This window comes from Zootermopsis nevadensis, unplaced genomic scaffold (assembly GCF_977971745.1).
Source record: "Zootermopsis nevadensis isolate Lab colony 2312 unplaced genomic scaffold, Znev_1.0 Znev_ptg000020l, whole genome shotgun sequence".
In the NCBI taxonomy this organism is placed as follows: Eukaryota; Metazoa; Arthropoda; class Insecta; order Blattodea; family Termopsidae; genus Zootermopsis; species Zootermopsis nevadensis.
In genome coordinates, this window is record NW_028259152.1 from 6,098,096 (window position 1) to 6,123,284 (window position 25,189).

The window sequence follows — 25,189 nt, forward strand, 5'->3', positions numbered from 1 at the left end:
GGAATTTAGGAAATTGTTTTTTAATGTAATGGAAAAAAGGATAGTCAAGGAAACCGTGTACCCATGGTTGCTTTTAAATTTACATTATCCACGCTTAAACGTCACTCTGAAGTCACTTCTTGGCATGTGCTACACAATCTCCCGGATATGACTTCAAATTTTAATCACGCCTCAGAACTCTATTAAAGAAAAGAGGATATGAATGTCCTAACTCATTCCCTGACGAAATTGCAGTTGGAGTCATAAAAGGCGCCTCTCAAAATAGTCTTGCAGTGAGCGGTGTGACCTGACATAGAGACCAGTGCGAGTTAATGGGAGGAAAAGCCGCAAGTAGAACTCCAGCACGTAATAATAATGAGCGTCCAGTGGGAGCGATTGTCAAGAACAGGGCGTGGACGGTCAGTCTGAGAACCACGTAAACCAATGCAGAAACAGAATGTAAATTACGTCTGGTATACGAATCGAATTCATCCCCAACAGATAACTATACAACTTGTAATATTAAGATACATCTACTGTACACCATAAAATCACAGGTGCCCCTGCTTATTTCTTGAAACGATGCCATACGCGGTATAGAACGTACAAAGCCTTCTACTATCGGAAGCTGTGGTGACAACATATGTTAAAATACACACACAAGCATATATATGGATAAAGTCAATGACAGTGACTGTGTGTCATACATAACTATTTTCTTAGTGATGATGCTAGACGGCAGAATTTTCTATTTTGTAAGTGCTGCTATCATCAGGCAGCTTTCAGATGTACTTTTACAATGGGTGACGAAAATATTCCTGCTAAAATTTTTGTGTTTAATACGTTGTAAGGCGTGGGAAAGTAATATGTAAGAAAAGAGAGGAAAATACGAAAAATAATTTAAAGAATTTTTTGGGTAACATATGAAAATACGAAAGAAGTCATTCTCCATAGAATTTCAAGGGGCCTTTTCCACTAGTAAAATTTAATAAATTGCATGAGTGTCATAGTCAGCTGATCTACGTTACGGACAACTGAGAATTCTGAATTCATATCAGTAACAGCAGTACTGTGGCAGGAAGTGAAGATACGTAAGCATATGCAGTTTCAACCTCTAATCCCGTGTCTTCTTGTCACAATACGTTTTACTTTGGGCAATGCATAACTACTTCACCCCCTGGCTTTCAAAAGGGGAGGGGGTCTTCCCCTCCGACCTTTCTAACGTTGTTCCGCTACGATATACGAACGACGGTCGACCTGAGAAAACCGCCAACAAACGAGCGCAGACAGTTCCGGCGTGTTGTATTGAAATATGTAGTTTGCCTAAGCCAACTATACAGAATGTCCCAAAAGATATATACACGCATTCAATGGACGAAATAAAGATATTTTAATACTTAACTAAATCATTCCATACGTCAGAATTGGCACTTTAATTAAGTAATCTAGTGTACGTGTTCAAAATGTCCACCATCCATGTCTTTCGTAAAAGAAGACACGGGGACCGATAACAAGGTTAGTATTTCGTACTGTAGGTGTATACATATTTTTGGGATTTCCTGTACATTCCGGGACAACGGTGATGCTACTTCACAGCAACAATTAGGAACGAAAAACTCGTGGCCCACACCTTCCATTCGCATTCGTAAAACAGGACGTAGACAAAGACGCGATACTGGCCCATCGTTTAGTCTTTCCTGCACAAGTCTTGAACCCTTGAAGCCAAAGAGAATCTAAATAATATTTAAATGTTCGGTCCGTACCACAAAGATCAACCGGTTAATGCTGTATTGCACTGAGAATCATACGAAACCCACAAATACTAAAAGAGTTTTCGAAAACTGAAGCAGGTGGGGCGTACAGTTACCACTGGGTTTCAAAGGGTTAGTTGAAGTTATGATTTCTTCAGTAAATCCGATTTTATTAAATACTTATACTGAAAAGATACTGTGGCAGAACTTTTCCGAAGAAAGGGTGTAACATTTATTCTGTTATAAATCATATAAAATCTAAAACTATCATTCTCTGAAAAATCGTACTCATAAATCAAAACAATTCATTCTTGGCCTTCCTACAATAATAATTTGAAGCAATTCTATTATCCCGTCAAATGCACTATTTTCATTATTTCCCCGACATTTAATGTGGTTTGGATCTGCTGGAAGGGGCAGTTTCGGTCTTCCTTTAACTTGGAATGTTTTATAAAATGAAGGAGCCCGGAGAAAGTGAAAAGCCTTGACAGAGCAAACGAGTTGCTCCACATTACGGCGCAAGGTTTATGAGTTGTCTTCAACAACGGACGTCATCGAACCACCAGTCACCATCCTGGGCCAAAACTTTCCGTATCAGTCACGTGATCTTCGCCACTAGAAGACCTGTTCAATTAGTTTAGCCCAGAGCTTCGACCCGTTTGATTTGTCCGTATTTATGGGGACAGTTCTTTGTATGTTCTTAATTAAATGGCTACGTATTACTCAGCAGCTAATGGAATCAATTAACAACTGCTGGAGTTGGTCTCCTGGGCTCTAACGCCATGTGGACTAGCAGGTAGGAACCATCCTTACGGAGAAACATACCGTCTTCATCTTCAGCCCTGAAAATGGCGTCATAATCCAGAATATCAACACTGACGTTTTATCTCCGTGAGAAGGTTTGAAGTAAAGTTTTAATGTATGCTTATTGATGCTCCTTGAACTTACATAAAATTCAAGTTTTCAAAATGTTCTTTATAATAAATATTTCAATAGTTAAATGAAATGACGATTATTAGAAATACGTTGTTGAAGATAAAATGGAAATGTGTCAAGAGAAGAGAAGACATTATCAGACAAAATCTGCTTATGCAAAACATTTCAGTGATTGAATGCAGCATTTGAACGTGACGCATAGCGCGCGCACAATTGACAGAGGACTGTTCCTTGTTTTGATTAGTGAGCTTTATGAAGTCATACAATATATTATATTATATAGTATTCATCTTTGTGAACAAAGGAATGCATAATGGGGAATGATCTCTCTTTGTCTGCCTTTTTCATATCCCAAACTGTTCTACGGATGTCCACTACTAGTACATTTGATATTGGGATACGAAATATGCAGTAGAATTTGAATAGTTAATTTAACTTCGGGACTTTCGACCCACTACATTTCCTTCTGAACTTCATAAAATATTCGCAAATAAATGAATACATATCAAAATATAGTCTACATCCTAGTCATATTTGTATTGTTTCTGTGGAAAAATTTTCAGTGCTACGCTTACTGCAATATGACATATTTACGGCTTTCTGTACACTCACTAATCAAGAAGACGTAACAGTTGAAGCAAAGCCTCAAACATTTTAACCTCTGCACTAGTTGGCGTTTGCTATCAGCTTCATGCTCCGGCCGCATTATCCCTAGGAACAAAGCCCCTCCAACCCACCGAATGCCAGGATAAATACATTTTCGCCTGGACGAGTTGGCAAAGAGAAAGATGTCTAGCTTTCTCTCTCTTTACTTTTATGAAATGTTGCTACGATAACCACGCTTTCGGCCTCACCTTGCATCTGCACGCTTCTCTTGGCAGAGGCTACCGGGGCTGAAGAAGTCGCGGTGGCTGCAAGGCCCACACAGATCAACACACGACACCACATGTTGCTGCTGCGTTCTCACCCAACCCACGTGGTCATGTGTTCATGTTACCCGCATTGAAATCATACTGAACTCACTTTCAATTCACATTTTAACTACATCCCAGCATAAATCAACACTCGGGAGAGATTCTATTTACAGTACAATCCATATATAAACACATACGCACAAACACGCAGCTGCAATAAAGTTTTGTAAAGTGGCAAGTTGCTTTTCAATCTTCGTTACTGAACACACATCATTACAGTACCTGCAACTGCAAACTACACGGTGGCGCCAAGCACCACCAACTGTCCGCTGAGCCTTTTTATCGAGCTACAATTAACGAAAGTTTTACTGTAAGAGTCGGTGTCCCATTGGGACTAACGAGGCGTATAAACACACACACACACCCACCTTTGCATGACCACGGCTCAGCTCTGCGGTACTTCCTATCAAATCATACCATAAACAGCAACTGAATGAAACAACAGGGCAAAGCGCTAAGTCGGCTCCGAAGTCCGGCTTTGCGCATGCCCAAGTACCTGCGTAGTGACAGGAATAAGAACAGTTAGCTAAGTTAGACTAAGTCTAAGTGATTATTTTTATTTAATAAATAGTTTGAGAATTAAGACTAAGTTCTCGAAATATTTCTTAGGATTCACTTCGAGGTTTTATCATCCCATCTACTTTACGCAAGTCTGAGGATAAAGATATAAAAGCGAGTAATTCTGCCACTTGTTTTGCATGGGTGAAATGACAGGGTCTTAATTTGAGGACGAGGATTAAATACGTACGCCTGAAAACAAAGTGTTAAGAAAAATACCTGGACTTAAAGACGCACAGAGGGTGACTTTCGAAATCATGCCAACGTAACGAGAAACTTCGAGATTTATGGAGATCATCTAGAAAAAGTTATAGTCATAGTGATATGTAGGGGGGATGCGATGGAATCGACTTGAGGAACTCATACAGAATTCTGGTGGGGACAACTCTTGGAAAACGTCTAACTCGAAGACCAAAAACAGGATGGAAAGATAGCATTAAGACGAGTCATACGATGGGTTATATGGTTAATGGGTTGGCTATAACAGGCTCAAGGTGAGCAATGTTGGAATTTCAATTCTAAAGGGTTTTGACGACGGTAGTTTACACTTAAAATTATTCATTGTCAGGACTTTTTCCATCGTCTGTTCTTTAAAACCACGACCTCTCACCTGAAGACGGAGTCAGAACCAGCCTCCGAAACGTCGTGGTTTTAAAGAACAGACGATGGAGAAAGTCCTGACAATGAATAATTTTAAGTTGGGATTTGTGTTGAACATTCGGGTTACGCTCTCACAGTACAATGAGCTGCCTACCGTTGGTTTTTCTCCTATGCCACGTAGAATCTGTTTCCTACTGCTGACGAATCGCTCGTTGCCTACAAATAACCAGCATTCAAGAGGAGTGTCATAAAGAACATGTTTAATGAAGGATGTTAATACGGAGAAACTGTCGCCGAACATTTCTTCGGAAACATCCAGGTTTAAAGAACAGGTCTAAATTGTATAAAACAGCGGGAAAGAACTTAAGACCGTGCATAGCTCAGGCGGTTAGACGCCGGCGTCCCAGCTCGGAGGCCCAGATTCACGCCCAGGTCAGTTCATGCAGGATGTGTGACTGTCAAAGCGCCATTGTGGCAGGTTTCTCCGAATCCTTCGGTTTTCCTCTGCCAAAATCATTCCACCGCTGCTCCATATTCATTCATAAGAAATTAATAAATTATGACAATAGCGTCGCGGGTAGCAGAATTAATTAATAAAGCGATAAATAAGAAATTAAAAGATCACGTTGGAAAGGATATCTTGACAGAATTCCAGGAACTATTTAAAAGTATCGATTGAAAGTAAGATGTCCATGTTAAATTATGGGTGGAGACAGATGATAAACATACCTAGAAATTATACATAAAACGTCTTTCACATAATAAGAATTGCAATTATGGTGACAGTGCGAAAGAATGAGGGTTATATCGGGTAAATTTAGCGTGAATAGAATCTGTGCTACCGAACATATTACAAATAAATAGAATATTAAACTGTACAATTATTAATTTATTCTTCTTATCAGCTTCTTAAAACCTACTGAGGCATTTGAAAAGCAGTAGGTGTTACAAGCTGTCCCTAAAACTCGTTTATTAAAATAGATTTAAACTTAAACAGATATAATAGAATTAACAAACAGTAACGATGCGTTGTTTTCAGCAGGTGCTCCTATAATTCAGAACACTGTATTTCCATTTATTATTATTTAAACCGACGTTATGTGGCCTGAGCTACTGACAGCATCGTTAAGTAAAACACAAAATACACAGTAAACTCAACGCCATAGAAATCTCAGATCCTGCATAAATTGTATTTACTCTTACAAGGCGCTACAAAAGTCGAAGTTCCACAAAGGCCGCATTGGACGAGCTTATCATTAAGGGTCGCATGTAGCGTTGATGCCCAGATTTGTGTGTACACTCAACGTCGTGTAGCAAAACTGCTGAAAAAAGCAGTCTCTTCCATCCAGATTTACATTACGTCAAACCATGCGTACCAAACGTACATAATTCCCGCCACAGAAGTAACACAACGTGTCTTCATGTCTCGCTAGTTTTCAAGATTGGCATTCTGAATCTACAACACAGCACAACCGCTTTTCCTCTTGCAAATCAACGTACTGGAAACAGGTTGATTTCGACTAAGGAGATAAAATCTAAATCTTTAAGTCACGTCATAAGCAAGCGTTTACAGCAGAATGGAGCAACTTTACGACTTCACAATCCACATTCCCAACCTGCAGCTTTGAACTCCTATCAGTCGTCTGTCTGTAAGAAGATGCAACCGAAACATCATTCCCATATTTCTTTGTATAAAATTCAGTTCACTAGACCTACATTAAGTTACAGCTTATACTCGGAATATTCTACTCCGAAAAACTTGTGAGATACAAGTAACGTCACTGAGGCATTTAGAGATTCAGACACAGTAATAACACGGACTAGCAGAAACCTACATTTTCGTGAAAATTCACAGTGTATTCACATAACTGCCTGCATTAATACAAATAGAAGTTCAGAGTGCAAAGCGTGGTACTAAGGGCGGCTTTTATCATGGTGTATAAGATTGAAAATATAATTTTAGCCAAATTAATCAAATTAAAGTAAATCTGTCCCTTAGCAACTTACGATTGCACAATGACTTCTGGGTACGCGCATCACGAACTTCACTGGCCTAACCCACTCTAACAATTTTCTAACCTAACCCAACTTAACAAACCAACCCAACACAACTAACCACAACTTAACCTAACCTAAACTAAATCTGGTCTTTAACAGCTGTACATTTTACATGGTCCACTCCACAATTGGCTGAATAACCTCACATTTTCAAACCCAACGTAACCGATTTCGACTAAATGTTGCCCAGAGTAGCTGTCTTCTACGCAGGCGAAAATGTTCATTTGAGCATGTGCATAATTAATCACAGAAAATCTACCCCAGCCTAGCCCAACATAACCAAATGCAAATTATTCTGCCCCTAAGCAGCTGAACTTCGCGTATTTCGTCTTACGCATCACCAAATGTAAGTTTGTGCATGCGCGACACTAACCTCGCCTAACCCAGCCCAACCTAATCCAACATAACAAATTTCAACTAAATCCGCCAACGAAAAGCTTAATGTTGCACATTTCCTTCTAAGCAAGCGCACATGTTCTTCTGCGCATGCGAGTCACCAACCTCACATAACCCTACATCACGAAAGGCATCTAAATCTCTCCCTTAGCAGCTGAACATTGGCACAAAGGTTAGTTCCGAGTTCGATCCCAATCGTCCCCGGAAATTTTAAACAAAATAATAATGCAAAATGAGGCATATTTACGACCGGCCGCCTAAAGACGGGAACCAGCTACAGAATATCTGTCACAGTAAACCATAAACAACATGACACATGAGGATGTTACCAGAGTCCTTCAAAATGGTAGCAATTCCTGAAAGCGACAACTTTTAAAGAAAGTTATTAACGAGGAATGTACCCGTTCTTCGGTCGAGATTTTTAATACACTGTACAGTGACGAACATACATGAAGTAACATTACGCATACTAGTGTAGTATAACTCGTCAAATTTGACGGGGGAAAAATTATTTATGTTGAATAATAATATTATTTACTGCAGAATTTCTTTTTAAATCGCATTCAAGATACGCAATATAAAAAATATATTTATAAGACTCCAAACTCCCGCAAAACGCAGACTCCTTCAGACCACACCACAGATTCGTTTACATTTCTTACTATAAGAGTACTCACCGTCAGAACTTACTTTCAATTCTTTCAGCAATGGACGGACATTGATTATTATATCAGGATAATCTTGCTTAAAGCTTAAACCATATAAGACAAATCTTCTACGCTCGTTTTTCATAAACTTCATTAAGAATGAAAACAATAACGGACAACTGTAACCTCTGAACTGGGGTATAAAATTTAGTGTTTTGCAAAAGACAAGCATAGAACTATTCTCACTTTTAATTCGTCCAGTTTCTGAAACAAATTTCCAGTGACTTACTATGACATTAGAAAGAAAGTGCATTTGTATAAAGGAATACATTAAACAGAACACTAGAAAGTAAAGAGAGAAAGAAGGTTAATTTTTTTATAACGTGATGGCATTTTTCACAGAATTGTGTACAAGTGAAACGTGGGTTGAGGAGAAAAAATGGCAGCAACATTGAAGCATCTTAAATTAAATTTTAAGAAGTGTAAAGGAATGTACTAAATCAGACAAAATTAAAAATTAAGTGTGCAGAAGGAACTAATTACTCATCAGATGGAAGAATATAGACAAAATTCAACTCATATGAACGAAACTGACGATGACAGACTCTCGAAACTTGCACTTCGTTAAACAACAACGGAACCCATGAGTATAAGACCTTCAAAAGACGGCTTTGAAGTAAAAATATTTTTGAAGAGTAGAAAAATAAGATTGATTCCTCAGTAGTGCCGCATGCATTCCAATTCCTTTTTACCTTACTGATTTCTTTTGTTTGAATATCTAAAGGATTATTTCAGCAAACAGTGTTGTCGCTAGGAACTCCTGCTTTGTAGTTTATAGAGCTCTGTTAAGAGCGCAGACAGTGACGTTTTGCTATTTTGCCTAAAGACTTCTTTGTAGACCCGTCAGCTCCTCCACACGAATATCTGGACGGTACCTTGAAACAAGCCAAGCTCTGTTCCCAATTCAGAAACATCGCGAAATCACAATGACACAGAAGGATGCGCAGTTTGGTTCCGGAAGTCTTGTTATTGCATTCTGGAGCAGTCTTGTGTTCTATTACCAGAATTCGGAACAAAATCACAACTTAAAGCAAGATGGCTAGCAAAGCATTCGAAAATATGACAAAGCTCAAATGTTTTGGAGGAACAATAACCTGCAGAAACTGCTTTCACAAAGCAGAGCTATGTTCTTAGAATGCTAATTAGTGCGGAATTATTTTACCATACCCTTTTTAAAGAAAACCCCAAAAATTATAATTGTACTTTATATACAGATATAAAACGTGGCCTCTCACTCTAAGGAAAGAAATCAGATTAAGGAGATGATAAAAATATCTGGCAGGAAACTAGACAAGAACTTCATAGCAATGAGCTTTATAATTTTCACTCTGACCAAATATTATCACGGTTGTCAAATCAAGGAAAATCATTTAAAATTATTCATTGCCAGGACTTTTTCCATCGTCTGTTCTTTAAACGTACGACGTTTCGGAGGCTGGTTCTGTCTCCGTCTTCAGGTGAGAGGTACCTACTCTGTTGGGTCCCTTAGATAGAGACTAGCTCTAGAGCTAGTCTCTATCTCACCTGAAGACAGAGACAGAGACAGAACCAGCCTCCGAAACGTCGTGCTTTTAAAGAATAGACGATGGAAAAAGTCCTGGCAATGAATAATTTTAAGTGTAAACTACCGCAGTCAAAATCCTGTAGAATTGAAGGAAAATCATATTGAAAGCACGTATAGTTTCACGGAGAAATGATAAATTCAGATATAAATTATTGTTTAAAAGCTTTGAAACAGAAAGACATCTTAAAACATATAAACGACAAAAACCCTCGTGATTTTATAAAATGTGGGACAGTTATTGACAACCAGGCCAACGGCTATTGGCTTCTCAAGACGGTTTCTGATCCACAGTAAAAGTAAAGTAAAGTTTGTCCCACTATACGCCATGTAGGCGTTTGGGGTGAGTGGAGGTATAGCTCCTTTCTTCCTTGACCTCGGCACTAGATGGGGGTGAGTGGTCAGCATCACGCCCCGGCCGGCTTTACCCCCGGCAAAGGACCCCGGTACCCATTGTAGAGGAGGCTAGGTGGGCCCCAGAGCCGGTCCGTCGGGGATCGAACCCCGGTCGTCCAGCCCGTAGCTAGTCACTATACTGACTGAGCTATCCCGGCTCATTTCTGATCCACAGTACAACAGTTTAATTTCAAATTGTCTTCGTTTATTTACTTTGCCCACGGAATTAGGCCGACTGTAACGTTAACACGTGCTGGCTAAAATAAACAGTAGAGAGTGGTTAACATTCTCAGAATTAAAAACACTACTTTCAGTATTATTATATTAGGAATATCTCAATTCTGTTTCTGGCACCATGTGCGAACTAAGTGTAGATGAAATATTAGTGTGCACCAATTTCAAACTGAATTCTGCGTGTACGTACCAACACAGCATTCAAGCACTGTATTGTACACTGTACGACCCTTACCCTCGTGTATGTTCTGCAGACCGACCCTTGTGTTTCATCTAACGAACAACTTCACGGAGCTCAAGTAAATTAAAACTTGTCGGGTAAATTTAATTTTGGTCAGTATCGATCTTCTGTATTCTGGCTGAGATGTGAGGTCCTCATGGCCGTACAGATATCGTTTTGGATGGGCGTTGGTAACCACCTACAAGATCACACGGCGTCACAACCCTGAAGACCACGATCGATATATTCTAGCTGACGTGAGTGTTCAAACACAGAACGTTACCCTTGGGACAATCCAGACAGATGTGTCTACTGGAAGGAATGCAGTGTGGCTTCAGTATGACTACGACTCGCGTAAGTCAAAAGAAACAAAAGAAATAATATTTTCATATTTGCATAAAGACCTTCTTTCTGTCCAATTTTCTAACTGAAACGTGTGTATACACGATATCTTAAAAAGAAAATTCGTAGTCACCGCCACAGTGGCGGAAAAAAGACGACCATTAACGGAAAATAAGACTTCTAAGAATTTGTCTCACTTCTAATATTTTACTTTGAAAAATTTATCTTCCGACCGCAGTGGCTGCGCAGTCTCCGACTCGTCAGATCGAACACGGGACCGGCACCAGGTACAATTAATATGCATCTCCGTGCTTCAGTGTTGTGCTGTGTAGGCACGGGCCTTGCAAGAGGTCAGTAACCCGTATTTTCTTCTCTGTTATGTGTCTAAAGAGATCTATCATTTCGGAGTTAATTCTGAATCTAAACTGAAAAAGTATAGCAATTTATACAAATTTAAATTAAAATTAATAATCTAATTCAGTAGTGAATAAAATGTTATAACTTCGCGTGTTTTCATGTAGCCTCTTCCTAAATAAATAATGGTGGCACGACACATCTGGGTGAATTCGATTCAGATACAATGTAGTACTTCTTAAAAAATGTCGTCCACTTATCATCTTTAACTGTGTACCCGTACATAAACATTTTGTTTCTCCTTGCACTGCGTATTTGACAGAAGCTCTACATACAGACCTAAAATTCATAAATACGATAAAGTCTACCTGGTTTATTTTCATTTAATAATAGTTCATCAGTATGTCAACTTTGTTGAATAAAATCTAAAGTGTTCGCGCGGTTGCCATGTTTGTAATCGTTGACTTACAAACAACACGCCATGTACATAATACGTATTTTGTCGGTATGAGCACAATGTTTTCATATTTCGGCTCACTTCTAAGTTTTACAATTAGGTAGTCGAATCACTCCATTCTCCTGTCAGAATCAATTTACGGCCGTTTCTGCCCCACTTATGGCCAGTCCTTGGTGGTAGTCGTAGAGACCAATACCCTCTCAATAACGCGCGGACCAATGAGGACGACGCGCGCATCTCAACATCAATAACGAAAGTGGCTGTAGCCTCACGTACGCAATAACACGGCCAGTTGCTGTCGGAAAACTTGCACACGTTACTGCAAAAACGTCGACTGTGTCCTGCTGGTCCTCTCATAGGAAACGTAAACAGAGTAAAGCGTGCAGTCCGTCCTCCGCTGGTCACATGAATGAAATAAATTAGAAGTCCAAGTCACGGCGTCGAGTACGAAGACGACTGTCTTCTGGGTTGTTGCGTCGTGCCGTCTGTTAGAAGTTTACCGATGTTCCAACTTTTATCAAATCACACGGAACGACCCAGAAGAGCGCCATCTTTAATAAAATAAGTCGTTTTACTCAACGACTCTTAAGATAATTATTGTATTCTTTACGTTAGAATGCAGTGCATATTTTTGTGTAAGCTTGGTTTCTCGCACTAAACAACTGAAACAGATAAAGTGTGTTTGATAAAATAGTGCTGAAGGAAATACTTGGATTTATGGAGACGAACTTGCAGGAAAACAGAATTACATAATTAGAAACTTCAACTGATACAATTTATTTACTTACTCCGTGGCTCTGCAGTCCTTGAAAGACCTAGACCTCCTCAAATATGGGAGGTTCCTTAAGCTATATATGCATTTGGTAAGGCTAATTGGACGAGTGATCAGCCCGTCGCAAGGGCTCTCCCTACACAAAGTCCCAGACCGCGTGGCCACTGTTACTGGCAAGTAACACAACCAAGGCAAAAGGATGGACTGGGTAAAACATGCAGCACGCATTGAGATAAGAATGTATACAACGTCTGAGACAAAAACAGTAGGTACTCTCATCTGTATGCATATCAATTGATCGCTGAAGAAATGTGTGGTACCACTACAGCAGCAGACTAAGGCGCTATATGACTTAGGAGTTGAAAACTGTCGTTAAAAAACCAACAGTCAGTCAGACACTATGTGCTTGAGAACACCTTTCCATTCTTGTTTCTGTTCGCTTTGGGAAACTCAACAACACTGTGTATGTCATGAAGCCGTGTGTTGTGAATCAATATGGCGAATACTGATATGGATAGGTTAATGTCTGCAGTAGCGGTTTCCCCAACTGTTTGAAATTCACTGAGTCCCAGAAACCGCTACTAGTGCCCGCAGAATAACACAACAAGGGCCCAAGTTCACCATGTAAAATGTTCCACTGTTCGCTACGCGTAGTGCATCATTGTTCTTCTTGTTCAATAAACAAATTAAAATTCTCTATATCCTTAGGTTTTCGCGGTTGAGTTCACTGTCAACTTCAGCTTTTCCGGATGAGCCGCGTCGAGTGTTAAAATTATCCAACGCATCGACAAACAATGCAGCTGCCATCTTCAGCGTGAATGTAATGGTGCATCATCAAATATAACATTCTATCTGCTGCCTGCCCTATATAGGCTTCCAATAATGCCAACCATTACATATTCACCCTGAAGATGGTAACTGTTATGATTGCCGAAACGCTGGATAATATTCAACATTCCGCGCTACTCACACTCGATACCGGAGGTTTCACGTTAAACTGTTCTGTTATCCTTTGAAGTTTTTCCACAAAGAAAGGTACAGTGTAGGTCTATTTCTCGTCTAAAGTGAGTGTCGCATGTCCCTCCCGCCTAATTTTTCTCTAATAAATCACCTAAGAATACTCGGCTAACATAGATTACTCTTACTTTCCATTTCTTAGGAGTTAATATTCTCCCAGCCTTTCATTCTTAAACACTCTAAATTTGTGTTCCTCTCTTCAGTGAAAGACTAACTTCCCATCTCAAAACATAAAATCATAGCGCCTTTGAACTATTTTCGTGTACAACTTCTTAAATCGAACACGTTAAGACAGAAAGTTATAAACAGAATCGTCAGCGTAAACTATTTATTCATCATCATCATCATCACGGGTTCTACAGCCTACAGGCCTTGACCGCCTCAAAACTATTTATTACTTAGTAATTAAGAAGACCACAGATGCCAAAACTTGAAACAAGACATTGTTTCTTGGTAACTTTCTTTGCTAGAGATTATCGTATCGTCATTACAACGTAAGTCCTGTTGATGTCAAACGGCCAACCTCACCTTAAGGAACGAAAACATCTTTCTCTAAGCACCGCAGTTACAGACTGGCAATTGCGTGGGTAGGATTTAAGGTGGGTGCTGGAGCATGAAAGGCTAGCGGTAGCAACACCTTCCCAGTAATTAATTTTCGTCTGCTTTGCCGAGGCAGAGTTATTCGGCATTCGCTACCGGCAGAAGTGATGTTGTCAGGCCTCTCTCAATTTTTTGAATCAGGGCCGTATTTATAAGGCTGAGGTTTACCTCACACTCCCGTCCTGTACGAAATTAAAAGTGCTTCCTTCAGGCAAAATAGACCTACAGCTATAAACGTTGAAGGGATCAATATTTGCAAGGCAGACATTGTCAGTATGTAGATCTAAAATAGGTTGTAGAATTTTTCAAAATCTCCAGCCTTCTTTTTAAATTCACAGTAAAAGACTTTGGTTTAAACACCTGAAGACCTCGGAGTAATGGGAGATTAATATTACAACTGATCTCAGAGAAATAGCGTCTGAGGGCGTGGACACGAAGCAATAGGGCACAGTCGTGAGATGCAGTACACAAGGTAATGAAAGATAGGCTGTCTTCTGGGTTGCAGCGCCGTGTAGTCTGGTAGAAGTTTACCAACGTTTCAGTGGTGTGATAACTCATCGCCCTGATGATGGAGGCAGCAAGGACCTCTGAAACGTTGGTAAACAACAAGGCGCTGCAACCCAGAAGACAGCCATCTTTGAACTCACGACAGTAAAAATCGCAAATCCTACTTAAAGTAATAACAATTCGGGGACTTATAACTAATGACCAGTGTCTCAAGAATGACTATACTCCATGGAGTAAAGTAGGTCGTTACAATTAACCCTTCAAAGCTTAGTGTTAACGTATATGCCTCACCTACTTCAACAAACAGTAAATCTTCGTTTTGTATTTAAAGGTTTCTTACGATTCTCACTGTAAACAAGGATTATTTCCTTAAACACCACAAACTAGTTAATCTTTATAATGGTGAAACGTTGCTTTTCTTTACGGTACGGATTAATTTCTTAAAACCGGCCATTATTAATACAAGCTTCGGTTAAAATGGTTAATTAACATGAATCCGGCAATTGTTACAGGACCGGGGCATTATAAATGACGAACTGATTCTTAATATATTCAACGACATTATCTGAACTGTATTCGTTACACAGGGAAGACTGAAATGGAAAGATTTCCATGGGTTATAAAAGGGTACCGATTTGGAGGGAGCTGTCAAGGTATTTTCCCGATGTTTGCTTTGAGACAACTGAGAAGCATCATAAAACCCTCAAAAAGAACATCTGGTATCATGGCCGAGATTCGAACCACTTACTTCCTTCTTACCTGCTCAGTAAATGATGCACCTTAACCCCATGCTGCGGTAATCGCTGTCTTCGTATAATAGCACGCAATCTATTGCACACTGTGGCTTCTCATTTTCGTTGCCAGGATACGACGCAGAGCAGTGGACGCTGAAATATCATAGAAAAAGAAGTTCTGAGGCTCAATTATCGAAAAGAGTTAGGTAAATACACCTGTTACAAAGCGATAAAGTAAATGTGAATGCACAGTTTCAAGAAGTAAATTAATGGGACGATCCGAATTCTGTTAACAAAATCGTATTTGAATATTTTTGACGCAAATCGTTTAAACAATGCGATATTCAATCTAATTCACGAAGCTGATGACTAAATGTTATTATCACTGATCTTAACTTACTCTACCGGCAATGAGAGACTCTAGTCGTTATCAGTTTTAAAATTCATGGCTGTCATTAATTTATGCTGAAATTTAAAAATAGGCCTGCGAATGACACAGCAGGCTTACATCTTCAGAGTTCTTTACAGCGCTTTATCCGTGCTCATTTAAGTCGCAACGATGGTCAAATTCTATCCAAATCCATCCTCGCTACGTGTTTTGTCGGTTCGGTTATTTGAATCTTCAGCGCTTCACAGCAGTTTGACACAGGAGGAACGCAGACAGAGTCCTTCACAAAGCTCTATAAAGAGAAGTCAAAGAGAGTTAAATCAGGCCAACTTGTAGGCCACCACTGCAGCTATTTCATTTACCAGGGCAATGCTACGTCAAGGAATGGTTTACTAGACCAAGCGGCAAATACGCTACAATAATAAAAGGCATATCGTTTACATATTTCACACCTCGGCCGTGTTTAAACAAAAACTACGCAACAAAATGTGTGAGTACGTTAAGTAAATTTAAAATTACGCCACATTTAAGTTGTATAGTTAAACGGGCATTATTCGGTTGCACCTAATTCTTCGATGAGTAAAAGTAGGGCTGTGATAAATAGTAATTAACATATTACGGTGGGAAACAGCTCTAGACCCTAATAAGTGTTCATCTCTACGGACAGCACTGTATGATGGGCCGAGGGACGCACTGATAGTGAATGGTGATTATGAAAGGGTGAACAGGTGTGTCTAAAGGACAGATTTAATAAGGTAAGAGGCAGAGGAGGGGATCCGACAGGAATGGGAATGAAAGTAAGATACACGAACACTTAAGGGTCTGCATAGGGGTTGTACTTTCCACACTAAGTAAAGCCATTCCTCCAGCCTTCAGCGACTGGCTCAAAGTTTCACACAGGCCTACCATTTCCCTCCGTGTTTCTTTTGACACTTATCTCGTGAAGACAAAAGTCACTCGACATATTACCGATACAAGTGTCATGAGTGGTTAGGACTCTAAAAGTGTAGGCGAAGCAGCAGGCAATAATTACGAGCAGGTTATCTAAATGGTGGAGCAGCTGAAATGTGATCGGAACTCTTGGTCAAGCAAGAGTGGTCGAACTGTTGAGGATGAGATTCAAGTAAGTGGGCCTCTAGAAATACATTAAAGATGATCGAAAAAGCTAAGGGGAAAAGACCAGTTTGAAATCATAATTAAAATTTATATTTAAGACAGAGGGGCAGTGGATTCTACTGGCTCACGACAGATCCCAGGGGCGGCATGTTGCAAGCACTATTTCATAAAAAGCGGGGAATTTCTCTGTAATTGTTTTGTAGATTTATTTATTTATTTGTTCTAGAATGTGTTAGTGTCAGAAAACATATTGTCTGACATTTTTATTCGGTCCGCGTAACTACTGATTATCCTGTTACGTTCCTGCTATTGGAATAATGTAAACGTGTATCGCGAGATCCAAGAACAAAGAACATTGTTACAGTGTGTAGGGTTCAGTGTTAGCTGCACAGAGATACACAAGTTTGTGTTCTGACGGAGAAACTTGTGCTTCGTCCCACAATGGAAATAACAAACAATGTTTAGCGTCCCGTAGCCAGTCTTTGTTGTGGAACGCGTGGTTGCGCAAGGAACTTCAGAACAAATATCACGATGGGGACATAAAACAGGAATATCGGAAAGTTAATTCTAGTGCCGTACCGCGCTAGAACACATTACAGTGCGGACAACGAACTCCTTATGGTTCCTCTGAGCCTTATGCCTAACTTAATTACATAAATATAAGCAATTATTTTACTTTTGCATCACTTATCTCAAGAAACTGTCACAAATTTTGAAATGTTACATACGTCTTTCTTATTCAAAGAGTGTTTCATAAATTTAAATGAAGTTCATAATTAATAATATTTTATAAATAGACAGCCAATAAATCATATTCAAGAATTACAGGGTTTTTTCAGATTAATTTTCCGATAACTGTGATAAAGAGATCTCATTTCAATTCGTAGTATAAGAGGTCATTAAATTCGAGGCAAAATGTGTTCATATATTTATATATGCAGTAAAACATGTCAACAATGGAATCTGGACTGAAAGAAAACATATTAATAGAAAATATTTCTGCTTGCAGACGTTTCAGACGTCCTTGCTGCCTCCATCATCAGGGCGGTAAACTCCTACCAGACTGCAAGGAGTCATCTTCAACGTTAAGCGCTCCCACAAAAATGGGGATAAAATAGGAAAAACAGACGAGAAGAAGAGGCTGTGTAAAATTATCGAAATCATTACAACGGTGCTCGAGATAAAACATGGAGCAAAATAAATTTTGTTTAATTGATGTCTGAAACACGTTACGGAAAATGTGTATTTGACATGCAATACGAGTTCTATTTGCAACTAAAACTTTTATTCGAAGCATTTTTTGCTGCTCTAAACATACAGCGAGCTACACTAGAGATGCTATCAGATCTATCATGTAAGGGTTCAGTTACTGATGTCCAATTTTAAACAAAATTATAAAAATGTCGCAGCGTCAAATTTCATTAACGAAGATGACTACGTTCTGGTGTGTAGTCATCGCCCTGATAATGGAGGTAGTAAGAAGCTCTGAAACGTTGATGCATACACCCCAGAAGACATCCAACCATCTCCATACCCGACGCCATAAGGACCTGTAATCTCACAGATTTCGTTGATATCCTCTCAGCTGTTCTCGAGTTAAATATACATGAGAACGGACAGACACACCGAAGATAATAAGGGCAACTTAGCTGTGTGAACGTGTCCTAAATATTACGTAAAACGGTCTGATTGAATATGTATTATCCTGTCTTCTGCTAGTGTAATGTAGTACTACATGGAATTATATGAAAAGCAACACTCCCTTAAAAAATGTGAAAGAATTACGCTCAGCTGTCAACAAAATAAAAGCAGAATATGTTAATGGACTACTGACAAAAAATAAAGATAAAAAGAAAGCATGAAAGTATACACCCCTCAGCAGAAGTGTAGTGTACACATGTAGCTTGAATGTTTTAGTTGGGGTTTAAAAATACATGCATTCAATATATGGCGTGCAACATTTTTATCTAACAAGTGAATACCTGTGTTACACAAAAATCTGTCTGAAATGGAAGAAGATATTTGCTTGCAAATTTTATTCTGTTATAAAACACAAATATATCCGTTGGTCTGGGAACTGCTCGTTTTCAGAACGATTCTAGGTCCCGCAAATTATTGGTGACATTACACGACGGAGATTGGAGTGGGTGCTCAGTTTCATCATAAACATCCGAAAAATCTGAAGCCAATACTAGCATTAATATTTTATATTTATGACATCTTTTGAGATAAAAAGAACGTATTGAGATTATTAACTTCTTTAGGCGTGATGGCTGGTACCAAAGCCGAATGAAATAACAGTCAAGTAGAAATACGTCCAGATGTGCACAACGTGGTTCGAAAATTGTGGTAGACAAACTACTTCAGGTCGTCATAGTATCTTGGAATAATTTCGCTAAATTGTCATAGCGAAATGGTGTGACAACTCTTAAACTGTCAATGAGGCAATGAAGTCTCCAAATTCGTAGACGAGATACAGGTCATTCTTTCGTCTGCAACATACCTTGAGATAAGTAGTGGGCATATTGATAAAATGCCAATAAAGTATTTTGCATTTGGTTCCATACTTTTCGTAGGACCTGTATAACTGTGGCGTTGTACTCCCACGTATCATTTTGACCTCCATTTCTCCTTACTTGACTCTGCGTCTGACTCACTTCTTTTATATTGGGTTAATTTATGTTGCCGCAGCTTGAAAGGAAGCACGGTCCAGAGCAAGAGGAATTCTTCATCCTGACACACACGCGAATCTCCAGGCCACATGAGAAGGGGCATACGTCAAAACTACAGTCATGTTCAGTTACCAATAATTCAGTAATAAGAGAATGGATGCTGCTTTATCTCGCGTGTATGAGGCATGACAAACCAAACTAGACTTGTAAAACTGTATTGGCAATGCCCGTTAATAAGCGTGGTCTTATTCACGGTATTCGCCTTCTGACTTTATACGCGCATTCCGACGCCTTTGCAGTGCCTGAAGACGTTGCTGGAAATGCTTTTCCGAAAGTCCTTTCAGTATGTCATCACATTTCTCAGAATGTTCTCAAGTAATTCAATATGAGACCCTTTCAAGGAGACTTCTAGTTCCGAGATCGTGAAAAGGCCACACATAAAGAAATCAGGACAGTACATTGGGTGTTCAAACACTGGTATTTGTCGTTTGACTCACAGTCGCTTTATCAAACGCGCTGAGAGAAATATGCGTTGTCATTATCCAAAATTCACTTGTCCAGCCAAAGATCTGAGAGTTTTCAACAAATGCACTGCTGTAAACTTTCTGGAACAGGCTCGGTTCCCTGTTTTCAACGTAAAAATCACGTAAACAATTTATCAATGTGATTTAAATCTTTAATCTAGACATTTCCGTCTGTTTCGACTTCGGATACTCTGAGCGTTTCTTTCGGAGACCCGTGAACTGGAAGACTCATACCTCTTCACCAGTTAATGTCACTTTTTAAAAGGCCGGTTCTTCCAACAATCTTGCAAAGGACCCTAGAAAATTGATTTTGATTCCAAGTTATTGAACAAACTAAAACCTGTGAGATTTGAAGTTCTGACGACATTGAAGGTAGCAAACACCTGGTACAGTAATAAATTCAATGAAATAAAAAATAAACGACTTCTAGAGTTCACACAAGTTCAGTTTAGAAAATGCCAGGTGGTCGTCGTCCGCCCTCCCCCCCAACCGGTCCCGAGGGTACGATTTAAGAAATTACTTGTTCAAGATCACACCACTTGCAAGAATTCCCACAAATGTTTAAGAGTTAAAACCAACAAAAATTGCAACTAAAAATCTAAAACGATTATATTTCATGTCTAGCCACAATCAACAGTATTTACGAACGACCGTTTCGCGACTGAAATCAACTAATCATTTCCTAATTTGTGTACCTCGATCAAGATACGTACTTTTTCGGAACTCAAAATGGTCTAGGACCTACAAACACAAGCATTAGGCCTACTCTAACAACTAGGCGCAACTAGAATTCGCAAAAATGCGCCTATTAACTTCGTCCTGTCCGTCTGTCCAATGCAACAACTCAAGCATTAGTCACGGTGACAGTCCGTCTACACAAGAATGTCTTTATTACATTTTCAATTTTTATTAAAAAACCATTACATGTTTCGAGCTTAGTTCGTCATCTTCATGCGGTTTTCTTTAAGTGTTCGAAGCTAATGCATTTGACTGCTAAATTTGTACACGTGTTTTCTGTTGTTGACTTCACCACGTAATGAACTCTGTGCTAAGCAGCTTACCTATTCTAGCAGCGCGAACTATGCAGGTGTAGTTACTGGTGGCCAGCAGCAGTTGAACTGACTGGGTTAGTTGAAGTTGAGGGGTTGATCTGAGAGGTTGGGGTGGAGGAGAGGTAGAACGGTAATGGTGTTTGATGCAGAAAACAGTCCTTAGGTATTATCGGAGTTTTGTTAGAATTTCAAAAGTGGGGTTGTTGCTGCCTGTTTTTATTTTCGTTTAAACGAACGCTTTTTTTTAATGCTGTTCTGTATGGAATTTTTCTAGTGTGTTTACGTAACTTCCCCTTTTGACCCCTTCAGTGCAGCTACAGCTTTCCACAGGTAAGTCCCTTCTACTAAAATAGGCAAGACAGTCCATTGTGCGGTGAAGTCAGCAACAGAAAATACGTATACAAATTTAGCAGTCAAATGTATTAGCTTCGAACACTTAAAAAGAACTGCCTGAAGATGGTCAATTAATGTCTAAGCATGTAGTAAATTCTTAATAGAAACTAAAACCATAATAGAGGAAACCTTGTGTAGACAGACTCAGCCTACAGGATGCATCCCTTCAAACTAGAGCAATACTACGTATTTTCACAAAGTCGTCGACACATTCCGATTTTGGTTAAGATCGGGCAACATGAATGAGGACTTTACATGGAAACCTACACAAGTTTTTGCGAGCGGGTGACTGTTGAAAATCCCCAATTGGGAAATCACGCGTAATGAATGCCCAGCCGTGTAATTCCCCGACCATGCCCAAAATTATTGCGATACGCATGTGTTTCCCAAACTGTTCGTGTCGTTAGTCTAGAAATACGTGGTCAGCTTGCTGCCCCCGGAACAAAACTACACGAAAGCAGCATGCAGCAGCAACGGGAACTTGCTTTATTTTTTGGATGTACATTTATTTCCAATCTCTTTCTTGCCTTCAGTTTGTTCTCCGTAACTTTCGTATCTCATTTTTGTTCAGAACCGATTTTCTGTCTCAATGTCCCTTTGCCAATACCTCAAGAACATGGTATGAAATGTCCCAACCAAGTCCATCCCTCTCTGATTTGTAGTATTGCTGATTCTGTAAGAATCCCCCCTCTGCCTGTCGACTTTTCATATTGAGCTTCTTGAATCTACAGTCAGCGTTTTGTCTTCTTTTCAATAACACCACTTACGTCGTCGGCGGACGTTGCTACAGACCGCACTGCAGCCGTGTCAACGAAGCCAGACAGAGTTCCTGCACACAGACACAATCATTTATCTTTGCATGGTTCAAAGACGCGTGTAATGTGACGGCGACTATGCACCTGTTCCTAAGTACCACGAAACGTATGAGGGAATGGAGGTAACGTTCGACGCATTCTTAATTTCAGCACCAGATGGGCAGAAGGTTTATTACTATTACTTTACTATTCTTTTATTTATGCCACCTCCACAACATATGGCATGCTTCACGCTCCGACTACATTATCCCCGAGAGAAAAGCCCCCGATCTCAACTGAAAAGGAACCAGTATGGATGAGGTGGCAAGGGAGGAAATTCTTGTTTTTGCGAAGACCGTAGCCAGGCGATTTATTCATTGACTGACCTAATCCAATCATGTGGGTGTACATGACAGAAAATGAATTCGGTTACATTCAGTGATTATAAATATACGTTCTAATTAGGCCTACGTGTGCTATTCCTCTTTTCTCTGTTCTTTCGTGGTATTTTCATATTGTAATTCCAACATCTTCTGTCCCCATTTGTACCCACATAAATTATCTGGTTCACTATAATCAATAGTTTTATCAGTTAATACACGTTTATGCCAAGAAAAGGCGATCACCTTACGCTACAGTGGTGAGCTACTTAATGAACACTATTTACTTTCAAATATGATATGCTGTTCAAAACCGTTTCTTTATAGGTCTGATAACATCCCACATAATCTGAGGCACCTGAAGCTAAATACTAAGATACTCAGTGGTCTCGATGACACTAATGAATTTTCGGCGATCATGAATGATTTGCTTCTTAAGTTCGTGAAATTTATAGTTGTTAGTTTCAATCAAACTAGTACACATCTTAGATGAGAACCATTCTGACATGTCAGTACGAGAAATGCAAATATTTATATAATTTATAGTACTTTATTGACTTCGCATGTTTATTTATTGTTTATTTAACGACGCTGTCAATAGCTCAGAATATGCAGCATCGAATAACAAGGCAACAGTGAACAACAAATTGGAAGTGATGTGGAAGAAAGCATCAGTCGCACCTGCTACCAAGCAAATGATAGGAGGGGACTGAGGAAAATCACAAACACTTCAGTCAGAACAACTGGATTCCGGACAGCCTGAATTGACTCTGTCAACTGTTAACACTGTCAAATTAATTTTTGACCACATAGACGTTTCTATGATAAGTAAATGTATCTTTCACACTGATTACGAAAATGAAAATACAATTTTTCCGTCTCCCGCATTTTTTACGTTTCGCACAAATTTAGATTATTTAGGATTCAGATTACACTATGAGGGGGGGGAAGGACATTGCCTGTTGCTCCTCCACTCGTCTGTAAGGTTCTAAATGCCACTGCTGCATGTTCATGTTAGGACATGACCAAATGTGTTCAACTCTGTCACGCAACGTATTGTACACGTTGAATTTCATTACTCGAATACTTGATTCTCGTCGTTAAGTTAATTTTCTTAATTGTTTCTTACTTGCAAATGTTTCGTCTTTCTTTGTGTACGTGCGTGCGTACTGAAACGACCGTCTTCTGGGATGTAACGCCTTGTAGTTTCGTAAAAACTGACCGACGTTTCAGAGGTCCTTACTGCCATCATTATCAGGGCGGCCAATGAGAAACATGAAGATCTTGATAATGAGCGTAGCAAGCTCCTCCAAAACGTCGGTCATTTTATACTAGATCACACGGCGCCACGCGCCGGAAGACGGTCGTCTATACGCTCATCGCCGTTAAAATCTGAAATCTCACCTCATGCTTACTGTTTCGTGCCAGAATACCGCTTAAGAATGTCAATTATCCAAACTATTTATATTATGTGGACTTCTATTTCGTCCTGAAACATTTATTAGGCTTTATTGCTAAGTCCAAACATACTGCACAATACCAAAATTTTCCGTCAACCATGGAACCTGTTTTACTCGGTGAAGATTTGCGAGAACCGAAGAAACGTGAAATGTACTTGATGAAAATGAAAGTGTTGTAAAATATAATGATGAAGCTCCGCACGGTTTACTGACGGTAAATCAATACGATGTTGATCCACAGCCTAAACCAGCTTGTTCATCGACAAAGCCTCGTTTAATATCTCAAGCAGACCTGAGCAATCTTTTACATCATCTGAGTTTGTAAAACAAATAGTTTCTACATTGGGATATTCTACAAAGTGTACAAAGATTTCGCTAGTGTCAAGACTTGTTACTATCATTTTTTGAGGAATAACATTTAATGTAGCGTAACAATATGGAATATTCCATAGAATTCCTTGACTAGCAACGTAATTCAAATTAATGACGCCTATTTATCGATTCCTCGAAGCTGAGTTGGAGACCACAAATGTTGTTGCAAACTTTGAAGTAGAAAATTATGAGTCACTTGCTGAATAAACGGGAGAATCGACGAATTTGTAAATTAAACAGATTCGTAATTGCACAATCCGCAAAATAATATTATGGTGATAAAGCTAAGGGCGATGAGATAGGTAAGAAAGATTAAAACTGAGTGCAATATTTTATCTGAGAAACTAGGAGGAGAGACAACTTGTGAGACGTAGGCGCAAATGGAGGGATCATATCAAAATGCATCTTAAAGGAACAAGTTGGGAGACAGTGAACTGGATTCACCTGACTAGGAACAGGGACACAGTAATTAAACTTCGATCCGAATAAAAGGCGGGTGAGCTAGCTGAGACAGTATCAGCTTCTCAAAAATGAATCTGCTGCGTGGTATTTGGTACCAATATTTCACTAAAACATAATATGGAATGTATGATTTAAGGTTTTCACAGAGGTGAGTATGAAGATTTCTGTCTTCTGGGTTGTTGGGATGTGTAGTCTGGTCGATGTTTACCAACGTTTCAGAGGCGTCATTAGGGCGATGAATCGCCCTGATGACGGAGGCAGTATGACCTCTGAACCGTTGGTAAACATCGACCAGACTACACAGCGCAACAACCCAGAAGACAGAAATCTTTATAATATGCAACATTGCAAATATATTTAGAAACTTCCACAAATTGAAGTGCGCCTGCTTACTGCGTGGATACCACACACTGCATACTGCAA

At 39.5% G+C, this 25,189-nt stretch overlaps 1 protein-coding gene across 7 annotated transcripts in view; it reads right to left on the minus strand.

The window, feature by feature from the left end:
* Nucleotides 1–25,189, minus strand: part of hig (locomotion-related protein hikaru genki) — a 147,973-nt gene that overhangs the window by 115,168 nt on the left and 7,616 nt on the right. For 3 of the 7 annotated variants that reach the window (XR_015536002.1, XM_022059582.2, XM_022059575.2), the window contains exon 1: nucleotides 3,521–4,077. Coding sequence is in view for 2 of the 7 variants with exons in the window: in XM_022059582.2 (XP_021915274.1) it covers nucleotides 3,521–3,614 (94 nt within the window). In the remaining 5 variants the exon portion in view is untranslated. Of the gene's footprint in view, nucleotides 1–3,520; nucleotides 4,081–15,178; nucleotides 15,307–15,661; nucleotides 15,834–20,914; nucleotides 21,008–25,189 lie in introns of those variants that run through there. The other 4 variants (XM_022059577.2, XM_022059576.2, XM_022059580.2 and 1 more) reach the window with 4 other exon arrangements.